General features: G+C 38.5%; 1 protein-coding gene across 1 annotated transcript; it reads left to right on the top strand.

Annotated features, from left to right (window-relative positions):
• Window positions 1-861: 861 nt before the first annotated feature.
• On the top strand, window positions 862-18,281 carry LOC140235603 (uncharacterized). The gene is made up of 4 exons (XM_072315608.1): window positions 862-1,027; window positions 1,868-1,984; window positions 17,305-17,418; window positions 18,172-18,281. The coding sequence occupies exons 1-4, from the start codon at window positions 862-864 to the stop codon at window positions 18,279-18,281; spliced, it is 507 nt and encodes a 168-aa protein (XP_072171709.1).
• Window positions 18,282-18,570: the final 289 nt, after the last annotated feature.

An 18,570-nucleotide genomic window follows, 5' to 3' on the forward strand; every position in this document is an offset into this window, starting at 1 on the left:
GCTTGCAAACACACGCAAAGAAAAACACCCAAATCTGAGTGTAATGACTTATGTATCGCATGTGAATTTGCCAATGTAAGCCAAGGTTCTAGTAGTAGTGGTAGGGCCTATACTGGCTATAGTAAAAATGAATGATTTAACCAACGTCTGTAAATTTATCTGATACTAGGATTCCTAGGACTCTAGGAGTAGGATTAAATTATGCTGGCCCATAAATACATGTGTGTTGTTCAGAGATCTAGCCAACTGCAAATGCTTTGTACGGTACCGGTACTGAGTATGAATTGTTATTGCATGCATTTTTATGTCGCTGTGAGTGCCAAGTCTCCATAATATTGAAATCACTGCAATGAAGGCTTTAGTGTGTTAACAGGCCAGAGGGCAGTACTTGAGATAGCCCCTCCTGTGCTATCTAATAGTAATACGCTGATGTTCCACTACAATTAAATATATATAAATTGAGGTCTAAATGCAATGTTCCAATTGTCAGATCTAGCCTAGCTAGGCTATAGGTGCCCACACATTCTAGAGAGTAGTTTTGCAGTACCATAAGCACAGGGAATCTTCGCCCTCTATCCGTTTATAATATGAGTTGAATTGTGCTTTTGCATTTTTATGATCAATGTAAAAATAGACCACTAGATAGGCTTGAGGTAAAACATTTCTGCTAAAATTAAGAATATTTTTTTGATACACTTGTAGTGAATGTTTTTGTTTTTGTTTGTTACAGGTCTTTGTCCTCAGGGAAACCAACAGATGTTGAAGTCCTTTGGGACAAAGATGGTACAAGGAGTACCGTAGCTGTTGATCAGCTGAAATTCATGAAGGGTATGCTTCCCACGACTTGGAGTTCGTGTGTCAATGCGATGGCACAGGAAACTGTGGAAAGGCACAGTTACTGCTGTGTATGGGGGAGAGAATTCTGAAAGCAGTAGCGATGATGGAAACACAAGCACCGCAGACAGCAGTGACGAAGATGATACTTCTGATTATGACGATGATGACAACATTTACCTGGCGAAATTAGGTAAGATTGTGCGCACACAAATGAATACATACTTGTAGTAAAAAGTATGGACAGTATACAGTGTGTGTGTTTATTCACTGCCTCTAATAACTTCATAACTGTGCTGCAATGTTAGAAGTAGCTTACTCCATACTGCATGAATGCATTTAAGTAGTGCCTGCTATATTAGGTTTTCATGGTGTCAACTCATATACAGCACAACCTGGTATACCATGTTTTCAAAATAAAGACATGAGCGTGTACTTGTGTAGCCTTAATTCATGTTTATTTGTGTTATGCCTAAAAAAAAAAAAAAAAAAATTGATGAAGAGATCAGACCTTCCATCAGTATCTTTTCTTTTTCTGTGTCACATCTGCTTGTATTTTGAGTTAGTTACTTTTTCCAATTTCATAATGCCCTTATTTTGCTCAAAACTGGAGATCTATGTGTGTAGCAAGCAAGGCTGAGTTTAAAAAAAAAAAATTGACTTGCTGACCCCATTCGGATGCCCTATACGTAACAAAAGAGTTTGTAAGCCTATCAGCAAATGCTATTTTTGTGCCTCACTTCCAATGATGTTTTTGTATTCTTCATAAGCACATGCAATTGACTGTGGAAAGAGGATGCATGAACCGCTTGACTGCTTTTGCATTTAATGCAGATCACCAGTCTGTTCGATCTCTGCTGATGGGCAAAAATAAAAACTCTTGTTTGTGGACGTTTACATAGGGCTGTCTGAAAAATGTGGTATTAAAAGGTTAATCTTAATAAAAAAAAAATAAATTCAACTTCTAAAAAAAATATGATAGTAACAGTGAAAAATATATGCACTATGTATATTTTGTTTTCCTCATTTACAGTTGGCATCAAAAAGGACATCAGCTGCATTCCAGAGATACCAATGCTAGTATTGAACAGTGAAGGAGCACCGTTAGATCCATCCCAGCAGAATGTCAGCTCTGACCAACTTCTCAATGGTGAGTGTTTGTAAAGCCTTAATCTTGTTAAGAAACCCAACCAGATATGGTTGAATCAATCTTGTTGGAATATCAATTAGTAATCCGGATTAAATTATGCTATTGCTGTCATATAATAGCAAATAAAAAGAATGATATCAACTATACACAAGCATAGAATGTAGCATCCTGGCTACCGTGTACCAGTATTTTTTGCAGTTGTCAGGGGTGGGTCAAGGAATTCTCTAAATTTGGGGGGGGGGGACCACATGCACATCCTCCAGTTTTTCTCTGTTTAGTTTTTGTTTTAAGAAAGGGCATCTTAAACCCCATGTGTCCCTGCACGGATCCACCATGGGTTGTAATCTGGATGACAAAGAAATGATAAAGTCAATCTTTCAATAAATGTGATTTTAAAAAAATGTAATATTTATGCACCATGTGTATTTTCTTTTTCTTTTTGTTTTCTTCATTTCCAGTTGCCGTCACCAAGGACATGGACTGCATTCACGAGATACCAATACCAGAATTGAACACAAGCACCATCAGATCCATCCCAGCAAAATGTGTCTGACCAACTTCTCACTAGTGAGTGTTTGTAAAGCCTTAGTCTTGTTTGGAAACCCAACCAGATATTGCTGCATTAATCTTGTTGGAAAATCCATTAGTAATTAAGATTAAATGATGCTATTGCTGTCTTATACACTTTAATAGCAATTAAAAAAGGATGACATAAACTACACACAAGCAAAGAATGTATTATCCTGGCTACGATGTACCAGTGTTTTTTTGCAATTGTCAGGGGTGGGTCCAGGTATTCTGTAAAGTTGGGGGGGGGGGGACCACACGCATGTCCTCCAGTTTTTCTGTTCATTTCTTTTGTTCAAAAAAAAAGATAAAGGGTATCTTACACCTGATGTGCCCCACATGAATCAACCACTAGTTGCAATCTGGATGACATGTTATCCTTCTTGTCATATTGTAGCAAATGGATAACACACAACTGGAGAATGTAGCTTGTCTGCCAATTGTACCTGGACCTTCCAAGCAGAGTGATAATCTGTGAGCAATTTTCAAATGAGGATACATGTACCGTTTGACTGTTTTTGCATTACTGCAGATCACCAGTCTGTCCGATCTCTGCTGATGGGCAAAAAAACCCCTCTTGTTTATGGACATTTAAATAGGGCTTTCTGAAATTTGTGGTATTAAAAGGTTAATCTAGATAAAAAAAAATTTAAAAAATCAATCTTTAAAAAAAAAAAATCTGACAGAAACAATAAAATAAACATGGGCTATGTATATTTTGTTTTCCTCATTTACAGTTGGCATCAAAAAATACATCAACTGCCTTCCTGAGATACCAATGCTAGTATTGAACAATGAAGGAGCACCGTCAGATTCATCCCAGCAGAATGTCAGCTCCGACCAACTTCTCACTGGTGAGTGTTAGTACAGCCTTAACCTTGTTGGGAAACCAACCAGATATTGCTGAATCAATCCTGTTGGAATATCCATTAGTAATCCGGAGTAAATGACGCTATTGTTGCCATATAATAGCAAATAAAAAGAATGACATCAACTCTTGATTCTATTCTTGCAGGTCGAAGGGTGCGGACGTGCCGTGGTGCTCTCGCTGTTCTACTTGTACTATTAACCGAATTTTGCATCTATTTTCTGCCTTTCAGCTTTGATTAATAGTGTTTGTTCTTCTTGATCATATGAGTGAGCCTGTTTTTCATTTATTTGATCCTTATGTGACACATTTCTGCTGAACTTGTTTTGAAATTTGACTGCGGATCTGAACCCAAAGGACAACGCATATCATCGTAAGTTGTTCGACTCACGGCAGTCAAGCACTGCTTTGCACAGTCTGTCGCAGTGCGTGCACGTCCGCTGCTCTTTAGCTTCCGCCCTATACAGTTTGAGTTACCGTGATTTATACATGTTATCACTTACTTTACTACTTGTTGTGTTGATGTTATATACTTCGTAAGATCATTTATCATTCATTGTAGCGAACAGTATATTGTCTAATTATTATTTTTCTTTTTGTCTTAGATGTGTAGGCCTATTTTCCTCTGTTTTGAGTTATAGTATCCACTATTAGTATTATCCATATATCTATATCTTTGATTGACTTCACCTGTAGTTTATTTGTGAAAGGAAAGTATTATCTGTCTGTTACTGTGTTATTATATATCCAGTGTGTATTTACACCCAGGTGTCAAAATACATCTGATTCTGTGTATACTTGTGTAAACTGCAGTGTTCGGTCGCTGCACGTTGCCAAAGCTATAGTGTGTAGCTACATGTAGCTGTCATTTTGTTTCTCACCTCCTCTATACACGCGTTCTCTTTTGTAATTCCCTTTGTTCTATACTATCCGACCTATTTACTTTATAACTGAGAGGCCTCAGACTTTCTTTAGAGTTCCTTATCGCTTGGTCTCTCTTGTCATTGCCTGGTTTTTTCCTTTTCTTCGTATTCGGTCCGGTGCGCCTTTAGTCCTCCTTTTCCCTTTTATTCATTTCGCCTCTCCCTGCCCCACTTTATTGTTTATCCCCACTCGATCCTCTCCCTACATGGCCGTCACAATGGCGGCCATGTCTGGAATTCAGGACGTCCCTCCCCTCATTGTTCCCGCTAGTGACTCCGAAGAAAACCCCAACAACCTCTCAGAGATAGAACCTGACCCCACTCCGATTCCTAGCCGCGACACTGGCTTTACTGAAGTATCACGAAAAAGACAACGACCGAATTCCCAACCCTACTCCGATGACGAATCTGATCTGTTTCACACACCCACCCGTCCTCCCTTCAACCCGCATGTAACTATCATTGGCACAGTCAAAAACATTACTCTCATCAACCCCATCCAGATCGCACGTGAAATAAACAAGCTAGTAGGAAAAGTGTCTCAAGTCCAACGCAAACAAAAATCCTTCACTATCAAATGTTTCAATCCTAAACAGGTTCGTACTCTTATGGAACTGAATGAATTCTGCAAAACCCCAATTCGTGTCACTAACGACAAGTCATTCTCTCCTGTTCTAAAAGGTGTCATCAAACGCGTCTCGCCCGAGTTAACGGAACAAGACATCAAGGAGGCGCTGGCGGGCCAGGATGTGACCGAAGTTAAGCGCATCTCAAAGCGATCAAACGATGGTCCCACCCCAACCAATGTACTTGTTCTCTCTTTCGACTGCCCCTCACTTCCAGAATCAGTGTGCATTGGCTACGAAACTTTCCCAGTAAGTGTATATGTTCCCCCTGTTTCTCGCTGTTTTCACTGCCAGAGGTTTGGTCACACAAGAGATACATGTAGATCTAAACAGCGTTGTGTAAGGTGTGGAGAAAACCATGATCTCTCTTCTTGCCCGTCCAAATCCAATCCAAAATGTCTGCGATGCGGGGGCCCCCATAGCGCGGCATATGCAGGTTGCCCAAAGTTCAAACTTGCACGTAAAGTGCAAAATTACTCCACTTTGAATCATGTTTCCTACGCTGAAGCTGCCAAAAAACTACAGGTTACCCAATCCAACACCCAGGCTATGAATTCTAACCCAGATCAATCTGACCCGCAACATCTCCCAGGTCCTCATGTGCCCGATTCTCCTCCTCAATCCACCATACCTGCTCCCATTCATAACTCCAAGTCCAACCCTACCACCTCCTCCATCACTACTTCTCGCTCCCATCCTACCACTGTGAATGTGACCCATGCATTTACTCAACCCCAACAGGCTACTGACAGGGCCCAGGTTCACAGAAGCCTCCCAGTCCCCACAGATACAAATACGGCCTCCACTCAAACTAACAAACGGCAACTCCCTCCTACAACATCCATTCTCCTAGTAGAAAAACTAGTCTCCTTTGTGAGCACAGTTATCAACAATCTTCATGCGGCTGATTCTGACCACAAGAGAATCATGTTAGTTGTTCAATCTGCAAACACTTGCTTCGATGTGGTCGTTTCCCAGGAAAAGATATTCGAACTCCTACACCAGAACCAATAATGGATCTGAACCTCATTATTTGGCAGTGGAACGCCAGAGGGCTCCCCTCTAATGGCGCGGAGCTGACTCAACACATCTACTCTTCCCCTTCCTCCCCACATGTTATCCTCGTGCAAGAGACCTGGTGTCACGATGACACAAATTTCTCCATTCCTAAGTATACTGCTCTGTGGCGCAATCGCGTCTCATCACGTGGAGGTGGCTGTGCAATTTTTATTCATCAAGACGTAAATTTCAGCAATGTTCATTATTTCCCTCACCTAGAGGGCTTAAAAGTCAATATTCTGTATAGAAATGTTTCTGTCACTGTGATAAATTTTTACAATCCCATAAAAAGATTGTCCACACTAGATTTACTTTCACTTACAGTCGACTGCCTGCCATACTATGTCATTGGAGGAGATTTTAACGCCCACCATCCTGCATGGGGAGGAACCACTATGGACCTCAACGGAAAAGTCATATTTGAATTTTGCAATGATCACGATATTGTTATGCTTAACGATTCCTCAGCAACACGCTTTGACATTGCTAGAGGATCTTCCACATCAATTGACCTCACTCTTGTTCCTCCGTCATTAGCCCCCCACTGTAACTGGTCGGTATCCCCGTTTTCCCTCGGGAGTGATCATTACCTTATATATTGCAGTGTTCATTTTACTTTGCCATTAAAGCGACTTTCCATACCTAGCGCTTCCTCTCAAAATCATGACAATCTTCCGCCTCGTTGGGCTTTTCGAAGAGCCAATTGGGAATTATTTCAGCGTGAACTAGAATTGTTACATCATTCACACAGCTCCCGTCCAGCAAATATTTACGATTTGTATGATCTTTTTCTACAATGTATTACCCAAGCTGCTAATGCTTCTATTCCCCTCCAGACCCCGACCTGTCGCCCACCTCTTCCCTGGTGGTCGGCGGCCTGTTCGAGAGCTGTCCGCGACCGTCATCGTGCCAAACGCAAGCTTGATAAGTCATATCTTTACGATGACTTGAATCACTTATCTACAATTCAATGCTGCAGCCAGGCGCACCATTATATCAGCCAAACGTTCTCATTTCACTACTTTTTGCAACTCTTTGAACCGTTTTTCCCCACTCTCAGATGTATGGTGCAAAGTAAAACTATTGTCTAACAATAACACCAGGAGTACCTTCCCACCCATACTTATAAACAATACTTATACTCATGACGCCCACTGTATCGCCAATGCTATGGCAGCTGCTTTCTCTCAAAAGCCTTCTTTAACTCCCACTCTCCCTCTCCCTACTTCCCAACCCCCATCCTATATACATGACAATGATTCTCCTCTCAACGCTCCTTTCACTCCCAAAGAGCTTGAAATGGCGATCAAAGCTTCCAAAAACTCAGCCCCTGGGGGCGATGGAATCAACAAACAGTTGTTAAGCCATTTAAATGACAATATGTTTTGATTTCTGTTAGAGATTATTAACATGAGTTGGGAAACGTCTGTGATCCCGCCCCAATGGAAACACTCCATTATCAAGCCCATACTAAAGCCTGGCAAGGACAAACACTCCATCAGCTCCTACCGCCCAATTTCTCTCACACCTATTGTATGTAAACTCATGGAACGTATGATTGTCCGTAGACTCTCGTACATTATTGATAAATATGATTTAATTTCTTCCCATCAGTCAGCTTTCCTCCGACATCGTAGAATTCTCAATAATCTCCTTTGCTTAGAATCAGAAGTAAGGAAATCCCTATTCAGTAAAGGATATACGGTCGCTATCTTTCTTGACATTTGTCAAGCCTTCGACTCTATTAATCATCAGGTACTGCTTTCCAGACTATACTCAGTGGGGCTTCGAGGCCGATTTCTAAGCTGGGTACAAAGTTTTCTGGACTCACGAACTTTTCAGGTGCAAATAAACTCCACACTTTCAGACATTCGTACATGCCAAGCTGGCCTCCCGCAAGGTAGCGTCATTAGTCCTCTATTATTCAATTTGTTTATTGATGAAATTATACATTATTGTGCATCAAACGTGTCTATGTATGCTGACGACATCGCTTTATGGCATTCTTCTACCAGTCTTCGTCACATCAATACAAAACTCCAGTCCGATGTGAATAGCATCTCTGATTGGATGACACAGAATGGACTCTCTCTGTCTACTAATAAGTCTAAAGTGGTTATATTTCACTCTCGCCCAGTTTCTCCCACAGGTTTCTGCATTCGTCTCCAGAACGCTCCGCTTGAAGTCGTCCCTTCTCATAAATACCTAGGGGTTACCCTTGATTACTCCTTGTCATGGTCCCCTCATGTTCAAGACATCTTAATGAAATGCAACAAACGGTTAAACCTCCTCCGTTCGCTAACCGGTTCAAACTGGGGCGCCGATACACAAATCCTTCTCTTACTCTACCGGTCTCTAGTCCGCCCTCATCTCGACTACGCCTGTGAAATCTATGGTTCTTTATCCCCGCTCCTTTCAAGCAAACTAGATACAGTACAGGGCCATGCCCTTCGAATATGCACCGGCGCGCTACCATCCACCGCCCTGCATGTAGAATGTAACGAACCACCACTCCATATACGCCGTGAAAGGGCCGCCTTCAATTACTGCGCCTACATATACACACTGTCCCCACTTCACCCCGTCCGAAAAGCCATTGTCAACTGCTGGCAATACTCTTCGAATAAATGGCCACAAAACAAACTTCCTTTCGCTCTCCGAGTAAAGCCGCTTACGGACACTTTTCTAAAGCTGCAACCAATGCATGTTTATCCCAGTCCCCCTTGGTCCATTGAACATCCCAATATTGACTTCTCTCTTCACAGCTCATGTCCGAAGACCACCCTCCCTTCAGCGCAACATCAAACTGCTCTTCAAACCATAAAGACCACATATTCAAACCACCTGACAATGTACACTGACGGTTCCCATGATCCCTCCACTAACTGTTCTGGCATTGGAATTTACGTACCTCACTATCGTCATGAAATAAGTGAAAGGGTTTCACCCATCTCAATTTGTCGTACAGAACTGGTAGCAATTCTTCTTGCCCTATCATGGCTGGAATCCTCTCCCCCTCTCAGAGCTGTTATTTTCTCAGATTCTCTCAGTGCCTTGACACTTTTGAATAACCACACCTCAAATATCCTTGACCTTCCCAATGAAGTCCTTCTTAAATGCTCAAATCTTGTAATGAATGGGTGTGACATCACTTTAGCATGGGTACCAGCTCACTGTGGTCTAGCGGGCAACGAAAAAGCCGATTATCTTGCCAAACAAAGTTTACGTAAGAATATTACAATCAGTGTTCCTCTAAGTGTTGATGATATACGACATGTAATTAAACATAGGTGTCTTGACGCTTGGAACGCGTTATGGCGCTCGTCTAAGAAAGGACGCCATCTTTTCAACATCCAACCCTGTGCCTCAAACACCTTCACCTTTGAAAGTCTGAATAAACGTGATGAAATAATAACTCACCGACTCCGCATGGGCAGAGCCAGATTAGCAACTTTTTATCATATTATCCGTAAGCATCCCACTGGTCTTTGCTCAATATGCAATGCACTGGAAACCGTGGAACATTATCTATTACACTGCAAACAACACACAAATCAACGTACAAATCTCATGCGTGCTATCCATAAGCAATCACTAAACATCTCTGATTTACTCGCAAATCACAAAGCTCTGGACGCAGTTATTGCCTATGTCAAGGAAACCAACAAATATCACAGTATTTAAGATTGCATAACTTTGCTGTAGCATGGACTTTGCAAAGTCTTGCAGAATGTACATGTACTTTATCATTTTGCAAACGTAGATAAGACATTTTGTGAGTCGTCGTATTATATGTTATTATGCATTATTGGTATTATCAATTACTTGTTTATTAATAATGTCTCCCACGTTGCTGTGGAATGCATTTAAAGAGGTATGTACATGTATCATACATCTTCATAAATAATTGCGAGTTGCCTATACACACGTCATGTTGGCATATATCTGCTTATCAATGATATGTGGGTTTTGTGTTTGTTTGTTTTGTTTTGTTTTGTTTTGTGTTTTTTTCATGCTTGATTGTGATAAATCTCACTTATGTTTTATTTAGTCTCGTTTTCCCCTTCCCAGTACACAGGGGAAGGACTTTCAACCTCCCCTATCCTCAGCGTAATAGACCTTCACGACATTCGCAGCGGACATCGCTCTCCGGTCCCCTCCGACAACAAGCCCACCTTGGTCAGCCGTCACGTCGAGGCCTCCATCCGTCCACCTCGCCTATAGGTGCCGGAATCTGCAGCAAGCGGGTTTGGAGAGTCACTCGCTGCTGCAGATCCCGGCATCTCCCTCAATGGGTCTCTATTATATAAAATATATACATGTATATTGTCTTACGTTCCTTGCGTGCGTTTCCCTAGCAAGAACAGGGGATCCTTTCGTTCATATACCTATAGTGTAATTTTATAAATGATAAACCGTTCATCATTTTTGTGGTGAGAACAACTTAAAATGTTTGTTAATCCCCTTTCGTATGAGTCGCCTGCACCTAATTAATACTTTAAATCTGTAGTTTGAATTTATTTTGAAGATTATTATGACTCCCACTTTCTGGCACTAAATTGTACTTTTTTATTTTTTGGGGCTTGAAGCCCGCAGGTATACTCATACGTCTTTGATTCCAGGATTATACCTGTATCATATTTCTCCGTTGTTTGCTGCAAATATTTTTCTGTATCAACGCCTTAGAGCTCCTTGATATAAACACTGCAAATATTTTCTTTTGTATATGCAAATATTTTTCTGTATCAACGCCTTAGAGCTCCTTGATATAAACACTGTATATATGTGACCGTGCACCTCAAAACGAACATAAAGTCGCACACACTGATTTTGCGTGAGGACTGAAAATAAGTGAAATGGGTCAACCTAGCCGAACTTGACTTTTTCATATTTTCTGAAAGAGCGGGTCTTCTTTTACATTATGCTAAAGTTTGGTGTCATAAAACGGGCAGGAAAGTGTGTTTTTTAGCAGTTTATCTCCAACATTTTTGGTAGAATGGTGTGATTAGGTGTGTCTGTAGAATCCCTTTTTCATTTCTGAAAAACCTTGTCCACACTCTTCACTTTCAACTCTAGTAACTTTTGAAAGGATAGTGCTACTGCTTTGAAAGTTAGCATTAATTATGGACAGAGTGTGTTAATGAGGCATGCTTAATTTCACTTTAATCTGATAATCCCTTCATTGTTGTTACCCTGGTGGTTTACTTCCTGTTTTTTGTCCCATTCATCGCACAGCCAGCACAGTTTGGTAAAGATTAAGCACTTGAATAGACACTGTACTTCAGAGCCTCTTTTCTCAGTTCACACTTTTCCTGAGTTTGTGCTTTCTTTTCAATATTTCGATAGGTTAGGAGAGTCCATTTGATTTGAGTTATACATCATTTTAAAGCTTAAAGTCTGCTCTTTCAGAATATGGTCTTAACTAAAAATTCATGTCTGGCGACTTTTTGTTTGTTTTGAGGTGCAGGGTCACATATATATTTTTTTCTTCTTCTTTCTTTCTTTCGAAACAATGATACAGTTATAGTAATTTTATCTATTTTGTAAAAAACATATCATTGTGTGTGTGCTCTATTTAAATACTGTACATTATTTTGGGTTGAACCATGATATGGATGTGTCTGTGCGTGGTTGAAGGTGTGTGTATGTGGTTGAGTGTGTGCACGTGGATGAGTTAGTGTGCGGTACACGCGCGCGTGTATTGTGTAGTTATTTGAGTTTGTCTGAAGAATAATATGAGGTATTCATCAATATCATATGAGCTCCCTCGTGGAGACGTAATGAGCTCCTTTATGGAGACAATATGGCCATTTTTACAATCAGTGGTGTAAAACGCAGTATTGGCACTAATTGGTGTATAACTTTCTTATACACTGACAGATATGCATTATTTTTTCTCATAAACTTACCACCCACAGTGTCTACCTTGGGTACCTTAATGAACTTTCCTCTCTTTTTCCTTCAGATGTGGCAGGCACTTACATGCTTGAAATCCAACACTTTTGGTGTACTCACTCTGACATAGTATTTTTGTCAGAGCTGGCATATTAAATTGTTTATTCCTTTTCATTATTTTTGTTGCAATTGTGATAGACAGGTATCCAACATTAAGAACTGTTATGTTTACCAGGTTCTGCTTTGTCTTCTTTAAATACTGAAATTGTCCAAAGTTTATGTTTCGGAGGTGACATTTTCCGTTAACAATTAACCCCTCTTTTGAGTTAGCTCTTGTTCACAATTATAAAATTCAACTAATTTCCATCAAAAAAGAATAGTAATCAATCTGACTTAGCTTTGATCCAAAGATTATTTAATTAAAATAACTTATCATTTTTTGGTGAGCGTTTATAAATTTATGTAACTTTTCCGTTAACATTTCTGTCACCTCCGAGACAACAGATTTATGTATTCAATTTTTTAATTCCTGACATCAGTTATACATTACATTTGCACAAATGTAACATATCCCCTCACATTATCTCTGAAGGAAGGTAGTAGAAATATAGCCTGTTGTTTTCATTTCGGAGCAATTTACAATTTTCCGTTAACACTTGTCACCTCCGAAACAATTGTCACCTCCGAAACAACAGGCATATTATATTTGATAATTTCTCGAAGGCAAAGCAATTTTGTTTGATTCTGTCCAATTGACAGGAATCTCTTTTGGATGACAATAGTAATATGGCAACAGGAAGTGAGAATTTTCTAGGGATTAATAAAAGATTCAATAAAAACGAAAAATTACTGTTTCGAAGATTTTTTGTTCATTTCTGTTGAAGAGAAACCATATCATGTACACCAATTGTTTCATTTATTTTAGTAACATAAGTCTCAAAGTGGAGAAATCAACTACCACACTCTCCCTCTTTTTTTATGACTAGACTGTACGTTTTAGGGCAAATTTACATTTTTTCACTTTTTTTAACAATGAGAATGCACAAAATACTCCCATCTGTTGTGTATATAATATTGTAATCAAGATCATTTCTCCTGCTTTAGTTAAGTAAACATATAGATGCTTTCATCTTAGAAGCTTGATTTCCAACAAGCAATTTAGTTGTGAAGATTTACCAATCACAGCTTTCCTTGTAGGTTGCTTTTTCTTGTGTTTCGGAGGTGACATTTTTTGTTAACACCATATTGTTATGTGATAGTGAAAGGCAAGACTTCAGTTCCTTTTCACTATCTATTGACATTTTCTAATACATTTAATATCTACAAAATCATCACAACAGAAGTGACTTTTGTATACAAAGCTCACCAGAATTCCCTTGCTACCAAAGTAATACATGTGGCAGTTCATGCATGCCCTACAAACTTAGTAGTCCACAATCTTTAAAAAAAAAAAAATGTAAAAAAAAAAATCATCAAATAATCAAACTCCACAAAAAGGCCACATGCTTATAGCTGGTGCACAACTTGTTCTTGAATTCATAGTTTTGCTGTTTTTCCATGTACAATGTGGTAATCATAAACAAAATTATGTGATTTTTTTTTAATATGACAATAATTATTACATTTTCCAAGTTGAACCAACTGTTTATGACATTGTATTTATTAAGATTATTGAAGTTATGTGACAACTAAAGTGAACAGAGGAACAAGTCCCCAGGACTGGAAAGGGAAAGCTAAAAAAAAACAAGATTTGTAGTTCTATTTCAGTACTTTTGATGAGGTGTTTACCTTGTTTTGTTATTATGTTTTATCTTAGAAGTTGGCTTTATGTACTGGAATTTCAAGGAAAAGAAAATGGTTTCTTAAAGGACAAGTCCACTTTCATATACATGTGGATTGAGTGAATGCAAATGTTCAACAGTAAAACATATCATTGAAAGTTTTGGGGAAATTGGACAATCCATTCAAAAGTTATGTCTTTTTTAAGTATCTGCGCAATCACTGCTGGATGAGACGACTACGACAGTGTATGATGTCACATGCATACAACGATATAAGGAATATATAAGTGAATTTCACAAAACTTTACTTTTTGAAAAAAAGTGCACATTTCTTCAACTTGCTTCTGATGTATTTTAGGGCAATATTATTCGCCCTGCCTTCCAAAAGAGAGAAGTCATGTGTTCTTTTGTTATGCAAGAAAAGTGAAAATACAGAATGTTGAATTTTCTTGATACAGTGTACTTTCTCTATATCCTTGTAAAATTTGTACACATGTGACATCACAAGCTATAGAAGTCTTCTCATTCAGCTTTGACTGAGCAGAAACTTTAAAAATCCATAACTCTGGAACGGATTGCCTTACTTTCCTCAAACTCTCACTGATGTGTTCTACTATAATATTGCTATATTTACTCAACCCTCATGTCTATTGAGGTGAACTTGTCCTTTTCCAGTTTCGGTCCCTTATAGGTTTATTTGAGACCAGTTTGTGTTCGGGACCTTCTGTGAAGTTGATGGGGAAAATTACTGAACAAAAACAAATTTTCCCCTCAAGTTCACAGAAAAGCATTATGCTGCTCTCTTCAGCTGGGAAACACAAACTGTTGTCTTAACCAAACTGTAAAAACCTGTTAAAGATTAGTATGAATTACAATCTCAAACAAAATAATGAGCTGGTATCCATTATCATGAAAGAGAATAACCAAACAAAATAACAAGAACTGAAAGAAAGAGCTTATATTTGAAAATCACAGACATGAGGAAAGACATGAATGTTCACTAAATAGGTAACACCTGAGAAGTTGGGTTGTCTCTGTGTTGTGTCACCTCAAAAACAATAAAATATTTTTTCTTATCATATACTTTTTACTCTCAAAAGTGACTGTTAAATATGCATGATTTGCAGGTAATTTTCAATCAGTTCAAAATGATATGTAAAATATATTTTAGTAATGTCAACAGTTTAAATGAATCTGGTGTATAGAAAATTTATCCCAGATGAACCAAACACCTTTCACCAGTATTATGTATAACATTTGTATGGTGGCTATCAAGGATGATGAAGAATTCATGAACATCCTTGAATTAATCTATTTATAAAACTATGTGCAAACAAAAAAGTACACAAGTCAAATAAGAATTTTTGCTTTTGGTATTCATACGTATGTCCCCGCCAAAAAATTACAGTGGTACCCTCCGCAACGATAACTTTAAAGATAGTGAATCAATCTAAAATACAATGTAAGGGAATGAAACTATAACTCATTGCCCACGCCTTACAGAAAACCCCATTCAATTTGCTTCTGAGGTCAAAGAGAATTGAGGATTTTTGTAGAGCATGTGAGGAATCCCTTCCCTCCAAGTTGTGCATGTGTTTACACATTAATATGCAGTTCCAAGAGCATCCAAGTGCTGAACTTGGAAGAATGAGACTCCTGACATCCTTTATAACAATCCACATTTCTTTGAGATCACTTAACAAAATTGACTGGGGCTTTCTGCAAAATAGAGCTAAGATGTTATAATTTAAGACCCCGAAGTAGAATTTAGTTGATTTAATCATATTGGGTGCTATAAATTCAAAAGTCCAATTGTAATTTTTTTTTTTTGGGGGGGGGGACATACTATATGAATACATGAACACAATGTTAACATTTAATGTCACCTCCGAAACAAAGTTATTCTTCCCTGGTGTTGTGGAATAAGATATTCTGAGAGTAAAGAAACATTACTGAAATGATCTTACACCCTCATTTCAATTTAAGGTAGAAAATGGAATGCCATGTTTCTTCAGGTTACAATATCTAGCTTATGTCCGTCATATTCTTACTGTAAATTAATATTTTAACACAATGTTAACATTGAATGTCACCTCGAAACGAAGTGACTCTTCCCTGGTGTTGTGGAATAAAATGTTCTGAGAGCAAAGAAACATTACTAAAATGATCTCACACCCTCATCTCAAGTTAAGGTAGAAAATGGAATGCCACGTTTCTTCAGATTACAATATTTAGCTTACATCCTTCGTCCAAATGGAAGGCAAACTACCGGTACCCATGCTAATTAATGAAGTGTAAAAAACACTTGTTCTGTGTGGTTTATCTGCTTGAAACAGGAGTTAATTTCTTGTTCTCAAGTTATAATTATTAAAAACATTGATAAAAAGAAGAAGTTTTTGTGTTATTGTCACTTATTCTAAAAAAAAAAGTGAGTGTTAACATTAATGTCACCTCCGAAACATTCTAATATGTTAACTGTCACCTCCGAAACATCCATGTGTGAAAAATCCAAGTTTTAAAGAAATGATTGGAATTTCATTTAACCTACATAGGAAGGTAGCCCTTCTTAAAGACTTGTTATAGTAAGAGTTTGACCTGGCCTGCCCTCCAATAAATAGTTAAAATCTTAAAAATTACATGTCAATTGGTATTTTTAGCAAAAATTTATAAATCTCATGTATTCTTTTTTTAAATTCACTTTATATTCAACCCCCAAATAGTTTTGATTCACAAACTATATATTGTTGTTAACCATATAAACTTTGCATGGTGAAGTTTGACTACAGAGTTTTGTCAATATGGTGCAATTCATGAAAGCAAAATTTTGCTTAAATTTACTTCAGGTGCCAGGGTTTTCCTTAAATTACACCAATAACCCTTCAGCTTTAAGGTCTGAAATGTTATTTTTTCACAAATTTGAATACTTTCAAACAGGAATCAAACAGAATAATGAAAAAATATTTTGTTTGAAATTTCGACCCTCCAAGTACAAAAGTTACACCACTGATCGTAAAAAAGGCCATATGAGCTCCCTCGTGGAGACTTTATGAGCTCCTTTGTGGAGACAATATGAGCTCCCTCGTGGAGACGATATGAGCTCCCTCGAGGAGACTTGGTATGCATTTAATATTCTTGTTTATATCTCTTTAAGATCTATAATGTTTGTTTTATGTTATAAGTGCTGTCTGGGGCAAATTATTTGTATAGGGCCCCATTTCTCTCTCTCTCTCTTCTTTCGATCTTTAAAATAACAACAACAACAACATCAACTATACACAAGCATAGAATGTAGCATCCTGGCTCCCATGTACCAGTATTTTTTGCAGTTTTCAGGGGTGGGTCCAGGAATTCTGCAAATTGGGGGGGGGGACCACGCGCACGTCCTCCAGTTTTTCTCTGTTAATTTTTTTGTTTAAAAAAAGGGGGGCATCTTAAACCCTATGTTTCCCCGCATGGATCCACCATGGGTTGTAATCTGGATGACATTTTGTCCTTTGAAAGAAATGATAAAGTCAATCTTTCAATAAATATGATTTAAAAAAAATGTAATAGTTATGCACCATGTGTATTTTCTTTTTCTTTTTGTTTTCTCCATTTCCAGTTGGCATCACCAAGGACATGGACTGCATTCACGAGATACCAGTACCAGAATTGAACAACGAAGCACCATCAGATCCATCCCAGCAAAATGTCAGCTCTGACCAACTTCTCACTGGTGAGTACAAGTGTATTTGTAAAGCCTTAATTTTGTTGGGAAACCCAACCAGATATTGCTGCATTAATCTTGTTGGAATATCCATTAGTAATTAAGATTAAATGATGCTATTGCTGTCTTATACACTTTAATAGCAATTAAAAAGGATGACATAAACTACACACAAGCAAAGAATGTAGCATCCTGGCTACCATGTACCAGTGTTTGTGTTGTCAGGGGTGGGTCCAGGAATTCTGTGAAATTTGGGGGGGGGGGAGGGACCACACGCATGTCCTCCAGTTTTTCTGTTTATTTCTTTTGTTTAAAAAAGACAAAAATAAAGGGCATCTTACACCTGATGTGCCCCACATGAATTAACCACTAGTTGCAATCTGGATGACATGTTATCCTTCTTGTCATATTGTAGCAAATGGCTAACACACAACTGGAGAATGTAGCTTGTCTGCCAATTGTACCTGGACCTTCCAAGCAGAGTGATAATCTATGAGCAATTTTCAAATGAGGATGCACGCACCGTTTGACTGCTTTTGCATTGATGCAGATCACCAATCTGTCCGATCTCTGCTGGGCAAAAAAAAAAAAAAAAAAATCTTGTTTGTGGACATTTACAAAGGGCTACCTGAAAATTGTGCTATTAAGAGGTTAATCTTAGTAAAAGAAATTATAAAGTCAATCTTTCAATAAATATGATGGAAACAAATAAAATGTTTGTGCACCATATGTATTTTTTTCTTTTTGTTTCTTCATTTCCAGTTGGCATCGCCAAGGACATGGACTGCATTCAAGAGATAGCAATGCTAGTATTGAACAATGAAGCACTGTCAGATCCATCCCACAGAATGTCATCTCTGACCAACTTCTGACTGGTGAGTGTTTGTAAAGCACTTAATCTGTTCGGGAAACCCAACCAGATATTGCTGACGCAATCTTGTTGGAATAACCATTAGTAATCCGGAATGAATGATGCTATTGCTGTCATATAATAACAAATAAAAAGAATGACATCAACTATACACAAGCATAGAATGTAGCATCCTGGCTAATATGTACCATTATTTTTATTTGCAGTTGTCAGTGGTGGGTCCAGGAATTCTGTAAAGTGTGTGTGTGTGTGTGTGTGTGTGTATGGGGGGGGGGACCACACGCACGTCC

Source organism: Diadema setosum, chromosome 12 (assembly GCF_964275005.1).
Source record: "Diadema setosum chromosome 12, eeDiaSeto1, whole genome shotgun sequence".
Taxonomy (NCBI): Eukaryota; Metazoa; Echinodermata; class Echinoidea; order Diadematoida; family Diadematidae; genus Diadema; species Diadema setosum.